The 16295-nt window shown below is 49.6% G+C and overlaps 1 protein-coding gene across 7 annotated transcripts in view; it reads right to left on the minus strand.

Annotated features, from left to right (window-relative positions):
- The window catches only part of Tacc1 (transforming acidic coiled-coil containing protein 1), a 94805-nt gene that overhangs the window by 48217 nt on the left and 30293 nt on the right, over positions 1-16295 (minus strand). For 2 of the 7 annotated variants that reach the window (XM_060381508.1, XM_060381507.1), the window contains exon 2: positions 12685-12800. The exons of 1 other annotated variant lie outside the window; for it this stretch is intronic. In XM_060381508.1, the coding sequence (XP_060237491.1) occupies positions 12685-12800 (116 nt within the window). Of the gene's footprint in view, positions 1-12684; positions 12801-13413; positions 13530-13716; positions 14088-16295 lie in introns of those variants that run through there. 4 more of the 7 variants (XM_021657383.2, XM_021657384.2, XM_060381510.1 and 1 more) reach the window with 4 other exon arrangements.

A 16295-nucleotide genomic window follows, 5' to 3' on the forward strand; every position in this document is an offset into this window, starting at 1 on the left:
ATAAAAATAACTTTTTTTTCCGGGTGTGGTGGCATACTCATTCAGTCCCTGCACTCAGGAGGCAGTGGTAGAGACAGGCAGATCTCTGTGAGTTCAAGGCTAGCTTGTCTAAATATAGAATTCTTGCCTTGGCTACATGGTAAGAGCCTAGGTGTCTCAAAACAAAAAAAGCTAACAAAAAAAGAAACTTGTTTTAAAAGGCTTCATTGCACCTTTCACTGCGCACACCTTTTAAAGAACACACGTGTGTGCACCATGTTCAGGTGTGTATATCTGCAGATGCTGGAGGACAGTCTTGGGTACCACCCCCAGGAATGCCGTCTTTCTCCTTTGAGACAGGCTCTGTCGTTGGTCTGGAGCTCACCACCAGGCTAGACTGACCACAGATGGATCCTCCTGTCTCTGAACCCCGTGTCTGACACATGCCACTATGCCCAGCGTGATCTGGGGCTCAAACTCAGACCTTGATGCTTCCGAGGCCAGCGCTCTACTGACTGAGCACACACAAAACCACTGAATGAAAACAGAATGGGTCCCACCCGGTAGGAAAGGGTTAGGACTGTGCGCTGATTCACATCAGAAAGTGTTAAGCAATCTCTCATGTATGTGTCTTGCAGGGACCCACACCCGAGGTGGCAGCTCGAGCCGACACTTTTGGATTGTAAATCCTTCTTGAGGAAGCCCACATGTGCTAGATAAGTTCTATTTACAGACAAGTGAAAAAAATGACATCACTCCTTCCTTCTACGACAGGAATAACCATGCACAGGAAATAGCCTAGAAACATGGCAGCCGCTAAGCTCCAGAGCTTTTTTGTTTTTCTTTTGGGGGCTTGGGCTTTAGTTTGCTTTCTGGGAGACTGGCCTCAAACTCATGATCCTCTGGCCTTTACATCTGCCTAACTTTGGGTATGATTTTTTGTTTTGTTTTGGGGTTTTGGTTTTTTGAGGCAGTGTCTCTCTGTGTAGCTCTGGCTGTCCTGGACTCACTTTGTAGACCAGGCTGGCCTCGAACTCACAGAGATCCAGCTGCCTCGACCTCCCTGAGTGCCGAGGTTACAGGCGTGCACCTCCACGCCCAGCTTTGGATATGTTTTCTTAAAGCTGAGCTGGAGTTTAATAGCTATGTCAGAATGCATTTAGAGACGAGGGCTAAGAGAAAGGGCGCTGCGGAAGTAAGATGCACCGTGCAGGGGACAGCCATGGGCTTCTCTGCGTTTATTAAAAGGTAAACGGATTGTAAACACCAAGGCTTCAGAGGAGACGTGCTGGAGCAAGAATGTGTCGCCACTGTGGATGACAGCCTTCAGGGGAATGTCACTTTAATTCTGAATTCTCACTTTACTTCTCCACTCCTTTGGTACTAACACTTCTGGAGAGGCCAAGCTGTGTGGCTCATGGGTAGCACTCAGGGACTGAGCAAGGAGGGAAGGCTGCAGGATTTGAAGCCAGCCTAGGCCACAGTGTAAGACTTTCTTTAAAAAAGAAAACAAAACAACAACAAAAAATAATAAAATTAAAAAATTTAAAACCTCCAAGAAGCTATGTTTGCTTGTAGCCATGGTAAAATCATGACCAGAAAACAGGCAGAGAAGGATTATCTAAATTGACAGTTTACAGTTCATCCTGGAAGGAAGTCAGGCAGAACTCAGGCAGGAACTGGAGCAGCAGGGCCACGGAGGAGCACCGCTCACTGGTTTGCTCTCCATGGCTTGCTCAGCTTGCTTCTCTTATACAACCCAGAAGCACCTGCCGGGGGGTGGCACCCGACAGAGAGCGGGGGGCCTTCCGCATCGATCACTAATCGAGGCTTATCTACAGGCTGGTCTGCCGGGGGAGGTCTCTCCTCCTAGATAGCTGGCTTGTGTCACGCTGATGGGAAAACCTAATACAGAAGCCAGGGCCAAGGGGTCTGGGAAGTACGCCAACTAAGCTCTCTGCAGACCGCGCCCCACACAGCGGCCTCCTCACTCCCTAATCCCCCTTCTCCTACCCATCTAGGAACCCAGTCCTCCGCGGTTGATGCTCAGCACCCACCACTCGGGCCCAGTCATCTTTTCCTTACGGAGGAAGGCATAGTTACACAGTGAGCAGTGAGGCCGCTGGCTCCACGCTGACAGCTGTTTCGGAACTAACATTTGATCTTCATTTGAGGCTCTTTCCTTCTGGAGGCACCATGGGGGGCCGCTAGCCTGTTATCCTGCCTTGTCTCTGTGTGGAAATCAAGGGTGTCAGCAGGCACCCCTCTCTGCTCAAGCAGTCTAACCTGAGGAGAATGGTAATGATGCAACATTAGCATTTCTGACAAGTGTCCAAACTTCAGGGTTTTCTTTTTTAACCTCGAACTTCATGTCTGAGATTCTACTGTGTCTGATTTCCCGGAAGTTGCAATCTATTCTATGTTCTCAATTGACATTCCTTCTTTCAAGATAACGGTGGCATGTGTCAAGTTGTTTTAAAAAAAAACCAAAACAGCACAAAAGCCAAGGCCATGGGCCTTTCAATGGAGAATGAGAAGCAATGCATTGTCCAGAAACTGAAAGAGCAGAGGACAGAGCTCACATTCCCCTCACAAGCCTTGGGGCCCAGGCCACCAGGAAGCAAGAGAGGGTTTGGTAAGTCAAGACAGAATGTCTCCTTAGGGCTATGATACTGTTAGGATGTCTTATCCCCCAAGGCAGAACACCAACACTAACTCACCCTTCCACAATAGAACCCAGAGAACAGGCCAACTGTTGTAACTGTTCCTTCTCACCTCTGAAAGAACACCAAAAGTAGTTATTAGCCAGGAGCTAAAGGAGGGTAAGTTTAGCTATTATGTGTTTTGTTTTGGTTGGAGACCAGTACTAGTTGCCATGCCATTCTGAGATAACTTTTAAGGGGTTGGCTGGTTTTTCAAAACAGGGTTTCTCTATATAAACCTGGCTGTCCTGAACTTGCTTTGTAGACCAGGCTGGCCTCAAACACACAGAGATCCGCCTGCCCCTGCCTCCCGCGTGCTGGGATTGTAGGCATTACAGACGTGCACCACCATGCCCAGCTAGAGGCCCACTTTCAAGTAAGACTCAGAGGCACAGTGGCACCTGCCTATAATCCCAGAATTTAAGATAGAATGATCACGTTTGAGGACAGTCTGGCCAACACAGAGGGACCCTGTTTAAGATACAAACACATACCAGTGTCTGCATATACAACCCAAAGCTTTAGAACAACAACAACAAAAAATAGACAAAACTGGTGCCACGCTTAGAGAAAGCATTTCAATTTCCAACATGGCTTTTTCAATGAAAAAGAGACCCAGGAGAACATGGGTGGGGATGGGAATCACTGAAGACCACTCAGAATGCAGAGTCCCTGGGTTCTAGTTCAAGCACAACCTGCCACTCAAATCAAGAGATCCAAACTCTCTGCAGGCCATCCTGAGGAGCAGAGGAAGAGGGCGAGCCAGGAAGTGACTATCTAACAGCAAACCAAGGCCTTCCTCAGTAAAGCAAGACCAACAATGACCATGCCTTCCCCTCTCAGTAACAGAGGTGCTCATTGGTTCTGGAGCCATCGGGGGTCTATCTGAGACAGCATTTCAAGGGGAGCAGAAATCCTCTACCCCAGACAGAAACCAGAAAGCCCTCTGCACAGAGCTACGTCACCACAGATGGGGGAGGGAGAGGCAAAAGCGGAAGACACGTGCTAACGGATGGGGCTGCGAAGCAGAAACTGTGGGACTTCAATCCACTGCTGCCAAACAGCCACAGTGTGCGAGCTCTTCGGCAATGATTACCGGAGAATTCAAATACCAACTGCTTCTTCTGTAACGCAGCAACCACCCACGCAGCTGGGGAGCTGAGGCTTGTGACAGAAAGCGAAAGGAATGCTCAGCAAGAGGAGCCCCCAGAAAGCTAGTGCAGGAGACACCTCCCCAGCAGGACAGACACCCTGGGCCCAGGAAAGTAAGGGAAGGAAGCTGGGAGGAGTTTGTGGATCCGGAAATCACCCTTTGGCAAAGTAAGAGCTTTGTGATGACCCTAACCCTGAATTCCCAGTGAGTCCTCACCTCCTGGCCTCCTTACCCCTGGGCTAACCTGTGTCACCAAAAGAGTACTGTGGAAGAAACAATGTGACTTCTGAGGCTTCTGACTTGCTGGCGGCCCAGTCAGTCTGGGGAGGAAGTGAAGCCAGATGCCATACTGTGAGGCCACTGAAACCACACTGTGCAGGGCTCCTGAGGCAGCCGCCTGAGCCTCCTCCTGTCAACCAGCAGTGACTGCTGGGAAAATGAGCAAACAACCCTGACCTTCAGGTGGAGTCTCCCCAAGATTTCGATATGACAAGTGGCCTGAGCCCACTGCCCAGCTAAGCCGCCCTACTTTCAAGAACTGTCTCGAGCTAAGTTTTGAAATAAGGTGCAATGAAGCAATGAACTACCACCAACACAGGGCACCTTTGGGGGCTGGGGGCGGGGCTCAGAGAAAAGCACTCACCTACCTCAGGTGGATCCTTGGCGCAATACCAAGCACTACTAACAAAGCCAAAAATTAATCCTAAGAGAGTACTGAGTCCCAGGAAGCTGCACCTCCACAAAACTCACTCTTCTCAGCCAGACGGGAGTCTCAGAGAGACAAACCAATCCCGCCTACTTCGTATTCTCAATGAAGAGAGACAGGGTCTCTCTCTATAGCCCTAGTTGTCCTGGGACCCCTTATGTAGATGAGGCTGGCCTTGAACTTGGATCCTCCTGCCTCTGCCTTTCAGTGAGTGCTGGGAATAAAGGCTCACGCCATCACACGGGAGCTGCAACTAATTATTAAGAAAACCAAGTATTTCCAGTGCAACTGCACCACCTATCCAAGGATGCTTTTTGCTTCTGGTGGTTCGTATCTAAATTGTGCAGCGACCCTGTGCTGCTCAGAGCCCCAGACTGCACGGTGTTAGGTCAGCTCCCCTCCCCCGTGTGTGGATGCCAAGGTCACATGTGGAAGATGCACTGACTACTGACTCTTTAGCTGTCACTCAGGAGGATGCTCTCCCCAGCACACACCCTGTCCTGGCAACACTTGAAGGCCTTTCATTTCCTCTTAGCCTTCTCAAACACTGAGCAAGTTGGGGTGGGGGGAGTTCACAAATTCCCTGGAGAGGAAAAGCTGTGAAACATATTTCACAGAGCTCTGTATTTGCAGTCCCCCACCCTCCCTACCCTGTCGTGCTGGAGGCTGAACTCAGGATGGTCTCATATTTATGCTGATTGTGTCCCAGGGATCAATCAAGTCAAGAGGCTTGATGGCAAGGACTTCTACCCACTGAACCATCCTGCCCTCGAAGGCCCAGGTCTTCCATCTTAAAAGCTGAAGTTAAGACCAAGGGGCACTACTAGCAGTCCAGGCTCTGGCTCTGATTTCTCAGTTTTTCAAACAGAAATCACATGTATCTTATCTCAGCATCACTGTTATAATGGAAATGCTAGAGACAAAAACTGCTTGCACCTAAAACACCCCGAAGTTTTCACAACAGAAAGGTGAGGTAGGGGGAGCATCCTGCTGCGAGAACTAGGAAGTGTTTGTTACTCTCTTCCTGGTGATGCTACAGGGAAGAGGCCACTGGACCAGTCATTGTGGAGCACGCCTTTAACTGCTAAGCTGCGAGGACTAGGAGCTGGAAGCAGCCTCTAAAACAGAAGGAAGGAAGGAAGGAAGGAAGGAAGGAAGGAAGGAAGGAAGGAAGGAAGGAAGGAAGGAAGGAAGGAAGGAAGGAAGGAAGGGGGAAAAAGAATTGGGGGCAAAGCATGCAGCTCAGTAGTAGAGCTGTCAGGGGTATCTGCCTGTCCAGCAGAGCGGCCATGCACACCCACCCTTGGGGAGCAGCAGAAGACCCCTGTTAGGAGAGACCCCTTTTTGAGTCTGCCAGGGCGAGCAAACCCTAAGGATGTCTAGGACTAGGCTGCCGCTTACAACGTGGAGGCTGAGATCTTGAACTCAAAAGCAACAAGTCCTTTCCACAGCCAACCGTTACAGTCACACGCAAAGTCAGGATCCTGGGTTACCAAAGCTGTTTGTGGGATAAACCGTGGCCTCCCCACACTGCTCTGGACTGTGGAGATACGAGAAAACAGTTACACCCTAAGGGTGCCTGTAGACAGGACTGCTGCTGCAGACAGATTGCAAGGGCTTGTTTTTTTATTGTTGTTGTTATTTAGTTTTTTGTCTTTTGAGACAGTGTCTCACTATGTAGCTCTGGATGGCCTGGAACTCACTGGACCAGGTTGGCCTCAAACTCACAGAGATCTGCCTGCTCTGCCTCCTGATTGCTGGGATTAAAAGTGTGGGCTACTACTCCTAGGTTGGTGTTGGGGTTTTAAGAAAGGGTTTTATGTAACAGTCTGGTCTTAAACATATGGTGTAGCCAAGGATGACCTTGAACTCCTGCCCTTCCTGCCTCTATTTCCCAAGTACTGGATTGTTGGTTCACCACCTGATTTAAATCAGTCAGTATGGCATCACTAGAGTGACTCTCAATGTAAGTGGCTTTAGACCATACCCACTGTTCGAGGGGGGCATTGAGGAATACCACCCAACCTCATATGTAAAAAATGCCTCTGCCACCAAAAATTATCAGAGTAAATTAGTAGTTTTAGCTGATGTCCAGGTAAGGGAGAAGTGTAACTCCGGAGTGAGTTTAATCCTTACAAAAAATCTTACACGGCCTTGACTTTGCAACATCTAAAAAGTGATTTGAAAGCTCTTGCAGGCAAAGCTCCTCTGCCTCCTGCTCTTTAGCAAACACTGTTGGCCTGTGTTCTGCAAAAACAGCTTTGTTAAGACAAAACAGCGTCTTGGGTGGAGCACCATACAGAATGGAAGTACTTCCTCCATACCTCAGAACAGAGACAAATAAACTAACGACAATCCTGGCTCCTTCAGAAAAAAACGGAAATGTAGGGTGCTGCTTGGGTTTTCAACATCTTAAGCTAGAATCACATTAAAACAAAAAAACAAAACTAAATTAAGCTATAAAAGAGCCAATCATACCAAAAAATAAAAGCATTCACCTGGGGCATGGTAGCAGGGGCCACACATGTTAAACTGTAATATTTAATCCCCTTATTAGTCTCACTATTTCTAGGAAATTCTAATAAAGCAATCCCTTATTGTGGGCAAAGAAATGGTCAACTAAATCCTGAGGCAAACATATTTCTACATCTGAATGGACCACTTCACTCTGTAACAGAGAAAAATATTTGCATATTACAGATATGCTCAAAGCTTTAGACAAAGCAGTCTGGGGCTCAAACTTCAGCAAGATCTGTGTTCTAGTCTTAAACATATAAAAGCAATCTGTATCAACATACTCAAACTCGGGCCCCCAACATCTTATTAGGGATACTAAATAAGCCAGGCAGTGGTGGCACACGCCTTTAATCCCAGCTCGTGGGAGGCAGAGGCAGGTGGATCTCTAGGAATTCCAAGCCAGCCTGGTCTACAAAGTTGAGTCTAGGACAGTTAGGGCTACACAGAGAAACCCTGTCTCAAAAACAAAGCAAAACAAAACGAAAAACCAAACTGAGTAAGAACGAATTAAAAGTCATGCTGGTGATGGCAGAGAGATAGCTCCCATCTTAAGCATTCATACTTTTCACAAACAGAACCCTGTGTCAGGACCACAACCACATGTACCCCACATCCATGGGTAACTGTAGTTCATGTTCAAGCCCCCACGAACACATAACCAAAAACTAAAATAAGACCTGTTCTTAAAAGTCTGTTTGTACTTGTATTTGAGGATTCCAAAATTCCATGCTTTCCTATTTTCATTTTTCAATTATTTTTTAACTCTCTGAATCTTTAAGTGACAAGTCATTTAAAATCCAACTGCACTGTGTGCAAAGGGGACAGTCTGGCAGGCCTTCCTCCCTTAACAAAGCCTTTCCTGACCACAAGGCCCACACAGGTGGGCTCTCACACACTGTTAGCTCAAGGATGGCCATCTTTATTCTTTGCGTTGTCGTCCCTAGCTAAGTACATAGGAGGCTGACCAGCCTCTCCAGTCCCAGTTACTGGACCTGCTGCTGCCAAGATAGGAAACCAGCCGCCGGAGACCTCAACAAAGTAGCGTGGCTATATTCCTACACACCATTACTCATGGGCCCCAAAGCAAAGCGTGAATTCTGCATAATTTTTGAATACTACTACAATTTTTTTCCAACCATTTAACTGGGAGAGGAGGTAGTTTTCCTTTTTGGCTGGCCTTGAACTCAAGAGTGATCTACCTTGCCTCTGCCTCCCCAAGTGCTGGAATTAAAGGTGTGCTCCACCACTCCTGGCTCAATCATTTACAATTTTAAAATATTTTCTGTCCCTGGAGGACCAAAAAAAACATAAGTGGCCTGATTTGGCCTTGAGCTGGCTTGTTTTTTTCTTATCTAAATACAAAATACTGCCAATAAATAATTGTGTATTCCTCACACGATCACCAGCAATAAATAAGAGGGAAGCTCTATTTCCAGTCCAGACTGCAACCTTAGTATTCTAACATAAAAATAGATGGTTAACTGGTTTTCCAAGGATAATGTGGGAGCTTCTACATTAATTAACCACAAAAGAAGGGGTCCTAGTAGACCTCTGCAGGTTTTTTGGTTTTGGTTTGTATTGCTTTTGACATGGTCTCACTATACTGCTTGGGCTGGCCTGGAACTCCCTGTAGACCACAATGATGAGCCTTCCTCTGTCTCCCCAATGCTGGGGCTACAGGTGTATGCCACCATGCCAGGCCAGCTCTGAAGTTTTTACAGACTGAAACACCTGTGCAAACCTACAGCCACTAATCCTGTGAACACAACAAGGGGGGTAGGAGGATAAAGAGGAGGAGGCCCCCCTCAAAGTTTTTCCCAGAGGGGAAGAACTTCACCAACGCACATCCCAGCAAAGACAGACCAAAACAAAGCAGCTCACCAGATCGTGGGATGGCGCAGCAAGTAATGGCCACAAGTCTGGGACCTGAGTTCCATCCCCAGAACCCACATGACGGTGGATGAGAACTAACTGCACAGTAGTCCTACCCCATGTATGTGTGATGAGCACTATCACACACATGCCATAGGATGTGTGTGTGTGTGTGTGTGTGTGTGTTAGCATTATCTCCTCACAACAATACTTTTTTAAAGCAACTTTAACGGTTGGGTATGGTGGCACCCACCTTTTGGCAGAGGCAGAATGAGACTGAGGTCAAGTATGGCTAACGGAGTGAGATCCTGTCTCAAAACCGGACGGAACAAGTGAGCCCAGCTTACGCACCCTTTGTTGGGAAGAGCAGACAGCAAATACAGAACTACAACCTGAAACTCTGCAGCCACCAGCTTGGTATTTTCAAGAAATATTTCCAGCTAGTCTGAGTTTATACATACTCAGAAGCCAACTTTTTTCTGTGTCCTTAAAAAACAAAAAACAAGAAAGAAACAACCTGATATTCCTAGCATACAACTATCTCAAGAGGACCCATTACACAATTTCTAAGTTCTTAAAACAGTTCCAATCAAAAGCGAAAATACACTTCCCTCCAAGTTCAAGGAATTAGGAAGCAGCTGGTGGAAGCAGGAGAATGGCACCAGCCTACATGTTTGTGAGTGTGACAATAGCCCAGGAAGCCTGGATCGTTACGAGTCCTGTGAAAGTGGCCCCACCCCACTGTATGTGCTGTCTGACCACGTTCTGGAACCACAGAAAGTCAAAAATAAAATTAACTATTTGGGAGGAAAGTGAAACGTCCACTTCGAGAAATTAAAACTTCACCATGAACTGACTTAAGAATTTTAGCTCAGTGACACCATCTTCAGCCAGACTGGGTAATCTCGGGATTACTTTGTATGTGTGACAATCCACACACTAAACTAACTCCACAGGGTCCTTACGAGGCCAGACACTTGGCAGACTTAGGGGTCTCCTCACTGCCTAGAGACCTTAAGCCGGGAGGTTTTAGAATACGCAGGATCGTTTCCCAGACTATACACACCACCCTTCCCTGCCTCTTTGGTCACACTCTGCAGCCAGGACCTACCCTGGAGAACTTTCCTGATCCAAGCCTCTCTAAGAAGAAAACATTTACACAGAGTGAAAGAGTGTGAGAGCCACTGGAAGAAGAAGCACCAAACAATTGAGTGTCTGTGGCTAGGGGTGGGGGCAGGGATGGGGGCTAGGCCAGTCCAGGCCTCTGTTCATTTAGCAGATGAATTAGCCTAGCAAGCCTGACAGGATGGCAAGCTGAGGGCAATTCAAAGCGGCTTTCGAACAGCTACTTAACATACGGGGCTTTATTTAAATTTGTTGAGAGGGCCCACAAAATAGTTCTTTCAAGCTTCTGGACCTCCCTCCCGAGCTGCCAGTCTGGAGAGGAGAAAGGAAGCCTGGGTACAGGCAGCGTCTCCATGACAGAACGTGCAGCGCAGCTTTGCCACACACCCCTCTGCGGTATCAGGCCATGGGAAGCAGCGAGGCCCTTAAGCCGGTAGCAGAGCCAGCCCAGAGCAGCCTCAAGGTGTTTCCAGTTCTCAGCGGGGTGCACAGAGCGTGGAGATCTCAATTTCCAATTAGAAAAAGAAAAACTGCAAAGAAGCTGATGATTTGCCAGCGAATCTAGCTCCTCTGCGAGGTCCAGTGACTCAACTTCCCCAGGCAGCCTGTGAAGAACTGAGCGCTAAGCTGCAGGGGTAAGCAGATCTGTAGGTTCAAAGCTTGGTCTACACAGCACATTCCAGGCTAGCCTTTGCTACACAGCTGAGGCCCTGATTCAGTAAGTCAGAGCCTTGTCAGAAGGAGTTGAATTGTGGTCCCAAGAAGGTGTGCTGAAAGTCATGGTTTACCAGAAATGGGCCCTTACTTGGAACTATTATCTCTGGAGGTGAAATGAAGGTAAAATGCGGTCACACTAGACTACAGTGAGTAATCACACTGATTGGCTGGCGTCCTCGTGGCACAGAGGTATGAGGACAGACTCACAGGGGAAGCCCACCATGGGGTAAGGCAAAGGGGAGCTGGGCTGCTGCAAACACTGCTGATGAGCAGCAGTGGACTAGACAAGAGAGCACTCTTCCTTGGGTCTTCAGAAGAAGCACGACTCTGCCAGCGCTCGGGTTTCACACTTCAGTTTTGACCAGCTCTCCAGAACCTTGAGAAGAAACTTGCTGTTCTGAGAGTCTGGGTTGTGGTGCGTTGCTCAGATACCCTACAGCTGCTCTCTATTCACTCAGAAAATCAGATCATCGCTATGACAGTGCTTGGCCTTCCTCTCACCTTGCTGAGGTAGCTCCCATCACCACCAGCCTCTGGGCCCGCTCCTCCTGGGTGTGCACGTCCCCACACCCTGGGGCCTCCTCACCACTTGCAGGCCTGGACGCCTCTTTGCAAACGCTGTTGACTTTGCTGAAAGGATTCTCTTCCCAACAGCACACACACGGGGTGTCTCCTCAGTTCTCCCCTTTTAGGAGTCTGCGAAAGTTACCTCCTCTACCATGCTCCCCTAAACTAACTTCCAGCATTTACTGACCAGACCCTTAGGCCATACCAGCCTTCGCCATTGGTCTCCACAGCACTTAGAACCCAGCAGACATTTTGCTTTTAACCCTTAAAAAGTTCACATCCCTCAAGAATGTCTAGATTTCACGGCTGAATCACGGCACCTCTTACTTACTGAAGGAGCAAATGAATTCCTACTAGAAAAAAATGAAATTTTACTCAAAACTAGGTGACAGTAAGCCAAGCATGGTGGTACAGGCCAGCCATTCCAGGAGCTGGAGGTGGCAGTATGATCAGTTCAAGGTGATATTCCAATACATGGTGAGGCCAAAGCCAGCCTGGGCTATCTAAGGTCTTGTCTTTACAAAAGTGACTTAAACAAAAAAAAAAAAAAAAAAAAAAAGAGGTTTCCATGGGGAGGGTCACACCTTTAATCCCAGTGTTTAAGTGGCAGAGGCAGGAGGATCTCTGAGTTTGAGCCCAGCCTGGTTCTACAGTGAGTTCCAGGGCAGCCAAGGCTACACAGAGAAACCTTGTCTCAAAAACAAAACAAAAGAAAAGAAAAAAGATTTTATTAATTTAGAGGGTTGGAGCATTCAGAGTTAAACGACATATAGAAGGTTGGGTTGAGCAGGTATAAGAGAGAGTACGTGTACCTAATTTTCTTGTTTAGACTGAAGGGCTCCCCAGCCGTCCTTTGTTGGGAGGGAAAGGCAAGCAACTTTGAAATTGCTTAAGACTCCTAACTCAAAAAACACCTCTTACCTATAATTTTGTGTCTAGCCACACCCTTACAGAAAACAACTAGTTTCTGAAATCTGTGGGGCCAAATCTAAACATTACCCAACTAGTCATCGCTACAGACATTTTTTATTTATTCAGGGTTGAGAAGGAATTCTAACAGGAATGGTTGAGAATGAATGCCTATAATCTCATATTCTAAATGCATAATCTCTCATCAGAGAATAAAGAAAGCTTTGGTTCATCAAAACAAAAATAAAGCAAATGGCCTTCTAAATCAGCAAAATCTTTGAGATACCTCTTCTGGAGCAAGGAGACAATTCAACCTCTCCCAAGTGGTCCTCAAGGCGCGTACACACACACACACACACACACACACACACACACACCCTTATTTATGCTCCCCCCAATTAAGTTAAAAACCAAAGAGAAAATTAAAGTTTTGTTACCTTGGGTTTTGGCCTCAGGCTCTGCCAATCCCAGCGATGTATCACAAGACTCCTTGAGGGGCGATCTGATTGGAGTTTCAGCTTCAGGAGTCTCAAAATTACCTTCAGAATCCGAGCTGCCAAGGGGGAAAAATGAAGCATTACCACAGTCAACGGCTATTCCAACTGCCTTTAAAATGTACTTTTCCACAAAGGTGCAAGTCCAGCGCCTCTAACTCTACCACCAAGCCAATCCTCAACCCGGCCTGAGAGAGGCTGCAGCAGTTGTTCAGCGATGCCCAGCGTCCTAGTTCCCCGAAATCTCTTCCGTCCTCTGGAGCTTCTCACCAGGACCACTTATTTTCTGAGGCCATCTTTGCCTTTTCACACACACACAGGGGTGGGATGTGGGGGCTTTCCAATCAACTCTTTTCCTCGCAACACCCCCTTTTCCAGAGGCTTGAAAATTAATACCGCGCCACCCCCCAGACTGAGCCAATTTTAGCCATGCCTTCTTCCTTGGTAGGCCTCTACCTGTCGGAAAGCCACTGAAAATGCCGTCACCTGCCTTCCACAATCACACGTGTGACAGCTCAGCGGAGCCCACCATATCTCAGCAGCTGCCAGGGGCCTGTCATCACGCGATCCTCTTTTACCACGGCTGCATTTCAGGACACTGCGGGGCCGACACGGGCGCGGTAGGGGGGGCTGCGATTCCCTGCCCACAGGGGAAAGGCTGCAAAATCCCACCTGGCCTCATCTACTGACACGACCCGGTGCGGCTGTGTCGGGGCCGGGGTGTCGACGCTTAGAGAGAGCGACCCGGACAAGAGGGGATGCGGAGACTGCGGATCCCGGGGCTGGGTTCAGAGGGCTCACAGCGAAGACGGGGGGGCGAGAGCACATGGGCAGGCGCGACACCCCGAACTTTCGGGTGCACGGCGGGGACCCGGCTGCGGGCAGGACGCAGCACACACGGTTGCGCGCACACAGCAGGACCGCGGCGGGAGGACGGCGCGCGCCCGCCTCTCGGCCGGGATGCGGTGTACTTGCCTGAAACTCAGGGATTTGGTCTCGGCTTGCGAGTCCTCTTCCTCCTCGGGGTCGCCCTCGGGACCTCCGGCTTCGTCCTCTCCCGCGCCCGAGCCGCGCACCGCGGACCACGTCCACTTGGCCCACTGCACGGGCGACAGGATCTGCCAGGGGCTGAACGCCATGAGCGCCGCTGCCGCCCCTGCGGCGGGGAACGGCGGCCTCTTCCTTCAAGATGGAGGGGCGGTGACAGGCGCCGGCAACGTCGCCGGCGACCCGCGGATGTGGCTCAACGAGCGCCGTCGGGCCGGGCGCAGCGCTTCCTCCCACGGCCCGCAGCGCCGCTCGCCCCCGCTCCTCCCGGCCGCCGCGCCGCGGCTCGCCCCCGCGCGCGCGCGCGCGCCCCCCGCCCACCCGCCCGCCGGCCGCTCCCCCACGCCCGCTCGGCGCCGCTCGGCTCCGCTCGGCTCCGGGGTCCGCTCCCTCCCGGAGCAGCAGCCTCGGCGAGCCGCGGAGCCGCGCCCCTGGGGCCGCCCCCTCGGACCGAACTACTGGCGCGGCGCGCGGGGGCGGCCGCTCGGAAGCGCGCTCCCCCCGCCGCGCTGGTCGCGCCCGGCCTCGGGCAGGGGCTGCGCGATCGCGCTCGCCCCCGCCGCCGCGCGACCCGAGCCTGCGAGCTCGCTGCGCGCCGCCGGCGTCCATTTCCGAGCGTGTGCGCGCCGCTGCGCCTTTCCTCTTCCCCTTTTATCTGGTCTTCCTGCTGCTGGGACTTGATGGCGTGGCGGATGCTGGACCGCACAGAAGTTAAGCCCCTTATTTAAAACAAACAAACAAACTGGGAAGCTCTGTAGCCTGTAGTACCCGCTCCCTGAGACTGGTCATCTCCATCCTTGTTATTCCCAGGATTTGCATTAAAGATGCCTTGCCTGCCCCAAACCACACTCACAGAGGCTCTGGCCCGACCGAGGATAGAGGATACAAAATCGTCCTCTTGACAAGACAGCCCGCTTTGCCCTTGTCCTCGTTTCATAACTTTAATTTCTAGGTCTTTGGTTTCTGATGTCGTTTGCCGCTTCAATACAAAGCCAGCAGGCCTGGTGAGAGCAGCAGTCAGAATAGAATCTTTTTATCTTTGAAGGAGAAGAGAAAAAAAAAATTCCTTCATCTTTGAGGGATTCCACGAAGAGACTGTCCTAGGCCCTCTCTCCCAGGGAACCCGTTGCCTCCAACGCCAAGTCTGGGACTCCTGGTTGTCAGTAATGCGTTCTTGTGTTACTGCCGGTTCTCAGAGTCTGGGAGAATCTGTGGTGCGGCTAAAATTGCCACAGAGAGTACACCTCCAAGATTCGGGACAAGGTCACGATGAAACTTGCAGGACACTGATGATCTCCCCTGAAAGGAGTTGGCACCATGTACATTGCAGATGAATCACCAATGTCTTACACACTTGACAACAAACATGAGCAAACGTAAGAAAAGGCTTGGCAGCTCGCCTACCATAATCATGAAAAAGGCGGGACTATGATAGGGTCTATGGCTGCTTCTTGCCTGAGATAAACACGACCATCAAGAGTGTCCTAAGACTTAAAAAAAAATGTGGGCAGAAGTCATTTTGTTTTAGGTCTACAAGAAACATGCCAACACCATCCAACTGCTGATGTCTAGGGTTTTACAATCAGGTAAATCTTCAGGTCAGAAACCCCTTAGATTCCTGAATTTGTCACAAGTACTGTGTGGCCTGAAAATGGTACTCGTGTAAATCCGTACCTAGTCATGATCATTCTTCCTCCTCAGCAGTGCTATACTCCTTTCTCTTCTTTCCATCCTTGGTATGACTTAAATACTCCCTAACTCCTTAGAACCACAGGTTGGAACTGGCTTTCCCTCAGGGCTTTCTCACTTGGCCTTCCTCTGCCTGACTGATCCTGCTTCCCTAGCCACTATCAGCAGAGACCCAGGTCTAACCTTCATATGCCCAAGAACACCTACAAGATCATAAAAACACAAATTCACACTGGGGAGCATACCTCAGTGAGAGTGGCTTGCCTGGCATTCACCTGGCCCTGAAGTCCATTCCCACCCCTTCTCCCCCTCCCCACCCCCCCAGCAAGGGGGCCAGGGTAGTGTATTGCAGTGTCTAGACAGTTGTATGTGTAATAATAATGTCCTTGAGGGATTGTCAAAGGGTAAACTTGGCAAACAGCACTTAACTTAAGCTGACTACTGCTCTTGCTTCCAGAACTGTCTCTCTTTGGCTGTGGAGCTTTCTACATTTCTGAAATACACCTCTTCTCCCATCTGACCCAACCCCAAGCCCTCCCCCACAAAGACCCCTGGCCTTGGCTAGCCAAATTTCTCTCATCACCCAGCTCAGGGGCCTAGTGTGGGGAAGGGACTGGTCTCTCACACTTTCTACCCTTCTTACACCTGAATATTCACAGCGATCACTACTGTGGCACTTAGCTCTAAAAGCGAGAAGGGGGCATTCTTAGCCGTGACACTGGGACAACAGGCATAAGCCAAGACTGTCTCAGGAAGGAAGGTCACCCCACACTTAGCTCAGAGTAGACGACACGACTCTTTATTTACACATCTGCACC

This window comes from Meriones unguiculatus, chromosome 4 (assembly GCF_030254825.1).
Source record: "Meriones unguiculatus strain TT.TT164.6M chromosome 4, Bangor_MerUng_6.1, whole genome shotgun sequence".
Taxonomy (NCBI): domain Eukaryota; kingdom Metazoa; phylum Chordata; class Mammalia; order Rodentia; family Muridae; genus Meriones; species Meriones unguiculatus.